This window comes from Meleagris gallopavo, chromosome 6, assembly GCF_000146605.3.
Source record: "Meleagris gallopavo isolate NT-WF06-2002-E0010 breed Aviagen turkey brand Nicholas breeding stock chromosome 6, Turkey_5.1, whole genome shotgun sequence".
Taxonomy (NCBI): Eukaryota; Metazoa; Chordata; class Aves; order Galliformes; family Phasianidae; genus Meleagris; species Meleagris gallopavo.
In genome coordinates, this window is record NC_015016.2 from 485,946 (window position 1) to 487,180 (window position 1,235).

Sequence of the window (1,235 nt, forward strand, 5' to 3'; positions counted from 1 at the left end):
CGGGCCGAGCCCGCAGCGCCGCTCACCTGCAGTGCACCACGGATGGGGGGTGTGCAGCGGGCGCTGGTGCAGGTAGTGGCCGTGCACGTCCTGGATGAAGCGCAGCAGGCTCGCCTTGCTGTCGGGCAGACCCCTGCGGGGAAGGGACGCTCAGTGCGCGGTGGGGACCCCAACTCAACCCTCACCCACCCCCCGGTCAGGGTTGCCCCACGCAGTCTTCCCCCACTGGAGCTCCACCGGTGGGGAAGGAGCAGTCTGCGGCTGCAGCGGCTCCCTCCCTCCCTGCTACAAAGCGGGACCCCCCGCCCCTTTCATCTCCCTCCCCATGGCCCCCCCGAAGCCCTTTGCCGTACAGCTCCGGCCAGGAGGTGAACTGCAGATGGATGACGGTGCGCTTCAGGCTCTGATCGCGATACTGCAGCGTTATCATCCGCTCCACGTGGGTCGGGGCCGCCTTCACGCTGCTGAGGACGAGAGTGATGGGACCCTGCACCACCGGCTGGCCCCGCTCCGTCGGGAAATACCGCAGCACCTTTTGCTGTGGGGATGAGACAAGGAAACGGGTCAGGAGCGCCCCGAGGTGTCCCCCCGTCCGCGTGCCGAGCAGCCCTACCTTCTCCAGCTCCTGCTCCGACACCAGCATGACAACCACGGACACTTTCTGCTCGTAGATCATGAGCCAAAAGTCGGCGGCGGTGCCGAGCAGCGGCGCCTGCGTGGCGATGATGGTTGGGCAGTACGGGGACAGATCCTCCACCCTGCTGGCATTGATGTAGTCGTCTTTGCCCGAGCGGAGCACCACGCGGTTCCTGTCGTAGGGCATGATGTCCTGGTGTCGGTTCTTCATGGAATAGCAGCGGGCGATGGCGATGGAGAGCTGCCGGGCGTCGCGCTCCTGGGCGTCCTGCAGCTCCTTCCAAAGCGCGTCCAGCTCCGCGGTACCGCCGGGCTCCGTCTGCTCCAGGCGCTGCAGCAGCGCTCGGAAGCGCTCCAGCTCGGCCCGCAGCCGCAAAACGCGCTCGGGTTTCTCGTAGGGATCGTTCTCGATCAGCTGCACCGCTTTGGGCTTCTGACCCTCCTTGGCGTCCGCCTTGGTGGGCTGCAATAGGGGTTGCCCCACGGCCGCCTTGGAGCCGCCGTGCTGGCTCTCGGGGCTGGAGGACAGGAGGTCGTCGGTGGAGGAGCTCTGGCGCTGGAAGGCGGTCTCGGCTGTGCCCGGCGCGGGGGTCAGCGAC

At 67.4% G+C, this 1,235-nt stretch overlaps 1 protein-coding gene across 1 annotated transcript in view; it reads right to left on the reverse strand.

Moving 5' to 3' along the window:
- The window catches only part of PTPN23 (protein tyrosine phosphatase non-receptor type 23), a 16,249-nt gene that overhangs the window by 1,997 nt on the left and 13,017 nt on the right, over window positions 1-1,235 (reverse strand). The window contains 3 exon segments of the mRNA XM_019616731.2: window positions 6-133; window positions 354-538; window positions 614-1,234. Of these exon segments, the coding sequence (XP_019472276.2) occupies window positions 6-133; window positions 354-538; window positions 614-1,234 (934 nt within the window).